Here is a 3,470-nt window from a genome sequence, read left to right as displayed (position 1 = left end):
TTAAAATAAATAAATTAATATTTTTTTTTTTTAATTTTCATTTCATTAAATATGTTTTTAGTTAACCACATTTAGTGCATAATTGCTGTTGGCTCACTTTACAAGTACACACCTTCATTACTAAGATTTCAGGCTTGATTTCAACTGAAACAAAAGATTTAAGACACGAACGCGAACTCCGACTCTACTGTTGCACTGAGGGAACTCAACTGATGTCCACTTCGACGCTCCCACGCATTTTTATACACACTTTTCGTTGTTCACCGGCGTAAAGTTGTTGCTTGTGCGGGTATACTCGTTGTTGTTGTTGGTTTTGCAACAGTGCACTCACATACCACCACGCTCCCTTCAAACGGCTAATTGCAAACTAGCCAAGGCATGCAGCGCCTTTGCCAAATTCGAGCGCCTAACCGTCAGCGCTTGCTGGACAGTATGCAGCATTATCGCAAGAGCCAGCAAAGGGCGCGAGCTCACACACAAACTTACACGCGTGCTCTGTATGCAAAATGCAAGACACGCGCCAAGCAACGCTGAATTGCCTTTGTATGTGAGTGCATTTTCGAACGAAAGTGACATTAAAGCAATGAAGTGTTGCGCATGCGCCGCATACAAATTACGCGCAAGCGTCCAAACCACGAAAAGAACGCTACGCAACTTTAAGCGCTTTGCTTGTGCTGTTGTAAGCACCATATGTCACCTTTACTGCCAGCGGCGCGTCAATTTTGAAATACATCCGTGTGAATTGTATGCCTTAAGCGGCTGTAAATTACATAAGACGGTAGTAAAAACTGTCGACAAAACGGCCTTCGCTGCACAATTACTTAATTTAAAAGTTTATTATGATAGCGGCAATTAAAGCGGCCGGTAGCCAGTTCGATTGGCACCGTTACGCATTCGGAAGTGACATAAATTTTTAATTTAAAGCTACACACCCACGTTTATGGCCAAGCAAAGTTGAATAGACGACTACAAAAGTGTAAAAATAAAAGTGCCGACAACAACAAAAGTCACGCGCAGTGAACAGCTGTTGGCTAGCGCACAGCTGGCGCTTCACTTACTGGCAGATGCTTTGCCAATATTTGATATACTTTGTGATTGTTTTTATTGCTGGCAGCCAGCAGTTGACGCCTCCGCCCGGCGCAGTCTATAAATCACCGCCCGAAATAATCAAATATCGCAGCTCTTTTGTTTTCATTTCAAATTCTATGCGCCGCTTCGGTTTAGACATACATCTGGGTATGTATGTATGTGTGTGCTTGGTACAAATTTTCTATTGACCGCATAGTGAAAGCTTTTATTACTGCACAAATGCTCGCATAAATATTTTTTCCAAATGCCAAGCCAAACTGTGGACGTGTTTATAAATCATGCATAATCACCTCTGTGCAGCACTGCACTTAAATACACACACATATATGTATACATGCATGCAAATTTCTTGCTTAGTCGCATATGTATATTTTATGTCCCCTTTGTGCTCGGTTCAAATCGCTATCGCTGACCGACTTAAAATTTATTACAAAGCGCAACTATCAAATCCAAAATCTAAATATTCATCAGCGCTCTTTGGTGCTCATACGTGCTTTGGCTTGCCACCGTTAAAATTTTACATATTTACATGTAAGCTTTAAGAAAATTTTTAGCTGTTGATAGTAACAGTGGCGGTGTTCGCCATTCGTTGGGATATTTTCCTCATTCACTTATGGTGCTTTGGTTCACATTAACGGTACTCTTTTAGCACTTTTAATTTCCTTCTATAATTTTGAGACAAGATCTCAAAAACAAGTAATTCACAAGACTGCGTTGTAAGCATTTGGGTCCCCATAGTATGATACACTAGAGGAGGTATCGATAGTAAGGTAACAAAGTCTGCTAAAATCAAGCGCAGGCATTTTAAAGTATGACTAGACCTACTAACTGAACTACATCGGGTTTAGCGGTATCGCCAAGACCCAAAACTGGTCTAAGCGTGGCTCATTGGCCTACCAGATTAACCTAACCAAACGAAACGCAAATCAACATTTATCAAAGGTTGAGAGTTATCCTATATCGACATACCTTTAAAAGGTTTCATGGCAATTCTCCGAAATATGTACACATACTGACCACCAAACACTATTACATTTGCAATAAATCTGCAGCCTAGGCAAATCCTTGTAGCGCAATGTCCAAAAGAATAACAAAGTTATTTTGATTCGGCGTACTTGTAGGCAACAACGGGTTAGAAAATTACACGAATTAGAGAAACTTCTTGGCAATTTGCAGAAAAAGCAAAAAATAACTACATAGAGAAAGTTTTCAAACTGCCCTTTTCACCGGTAGAAATTGACCATTTGGGAAAATCTTATCAGATACTCCTGAAATAACTAGAAATATCAATAAGTCTATCTATATATACGAACATCTTGCGCGTCATAAGAGGAAAACCCTAAATGCTCTGTCAAGCGTATACAAAATGTTTGAGTGAAATTGTTTTACCGCAATACTGGAATCGTCAGAGGCTTGTTCTTTTCCTGAAGGATGATTAATTTCGGAATTATATTGCCCACTCTGTTTGCTTTATGCGTCTATAAAACTTCTGGAAACTATGATATGTGGACGGCCGCAGAAGACTGTGGATTGAATAAAATGCAGTTTCTATTCCAAAAAATGCAAGATGCCATAATAGCGTCAGAAAAATTGTGAAGAAAGCATTGAAAGGGAGTAGAAGGCGTTGGGGTGGTGAACACTGCGTTGTCATTACCGTTTACATAAAGAATGCCTTCAACTCGGCACAATATAAATAATATATAATAAATATTAATACATGAATATTACTGAAATTCAGAAAGAATATTTATTTGCCTGAAACAGTAAAATCTTCCATAGCGATTATTTTGCAGGTCAGCATTTCTGTCCGCTTAATAAATTGTCCTTAATAAGCATCGAAAAATGTTAAGACTGGATAATATGCTCGGTTAACGGAGGTTTAATAGATCAATATGTAAATTTCTTTTACTTTTGTGGGGCTTTGGGTCTCACAACCAAGCAACTTCTCACAAGACTGAGTGCTGTGCGTAGATTTCCTTGCGTTGTTGCGTTCATGAGTTGACGGGGGACTAGTCTGTTTCTGGTGTATGTAATATCCGGAACTATACGTGATGCAAAAGAAAATTTTTTTTTTAAACCATCTTTCTCGAAGTTGGCTATTTATGTCCATAATTACTTAGTTTTATTGGAAGTTATTTTTATTTTTTACATTTTACAGAAAGTTTGGATGCCAAAGGATTATTGCCGAGTGTCGTCTCTCACCTTATTTGGTTTCGAGATAATGTAGGAAAAATTGATCCTATCTACCTTTTTTCTTACTAAACCCAACGATAACTGTAGCTTCTTCTTCTTCTTGATTGGCGTAGACACCGCTTACGCGATTATAGCCGAGTTAACAACAGCGCGCCAGTCGTTTCTTCTTTTCGCTACGTGGCGCCAAT

The 3,470-nt window shown here is 39.0% G+C and overlaps 1 protein-coding gene across 1 annotated transcript in view; it reads right to left on the bottom strand.

Annotated features, from left to right (window-relative positions):
• LOC108978656 (histidine-rich glycoprotein) overlaps window positions 1–199 on the bottom strand; it is a 2,418-nt gene extending 2,219 nt beyond the window's left edge. Inside the window, exon 1 of the mRNA XM_018949041.1 lies at window positions 113–199. Within this exon, the coding sequence (XP_018804586.1) occupies window positions 113–118 (6 nt within the window). The 5' untranslated portion in view covers window positions 119–199. The remainder of the gene's footprint in view (window positions 1–112) is intronic.
• Between the last annotated feature and the right edge of the window lie 3,271 nt (window positions 200–3,470).

Source organism: Bactrocera latifrons, unplaced genomic scaffold, assembly GCF_001853355.1.
Source record: "Bactrocera latifrons isolate USDA-ARS-PBARC rearing strain unplaced genomic scaffold, ASM185335v1 scaffold_1, whole genome shotgun sequence".
NCBI lineage: Eukaryota > Metazoa > Arthropoda > Insecta > Diptera > Tephritidae > Bactrocera > Bactrocera latifrons.
The sequence above is the reverse complement of the archived record's forward strand: the minus strand, read 5'-3'. Positions and strand labels throughout refer to the sequence as shown.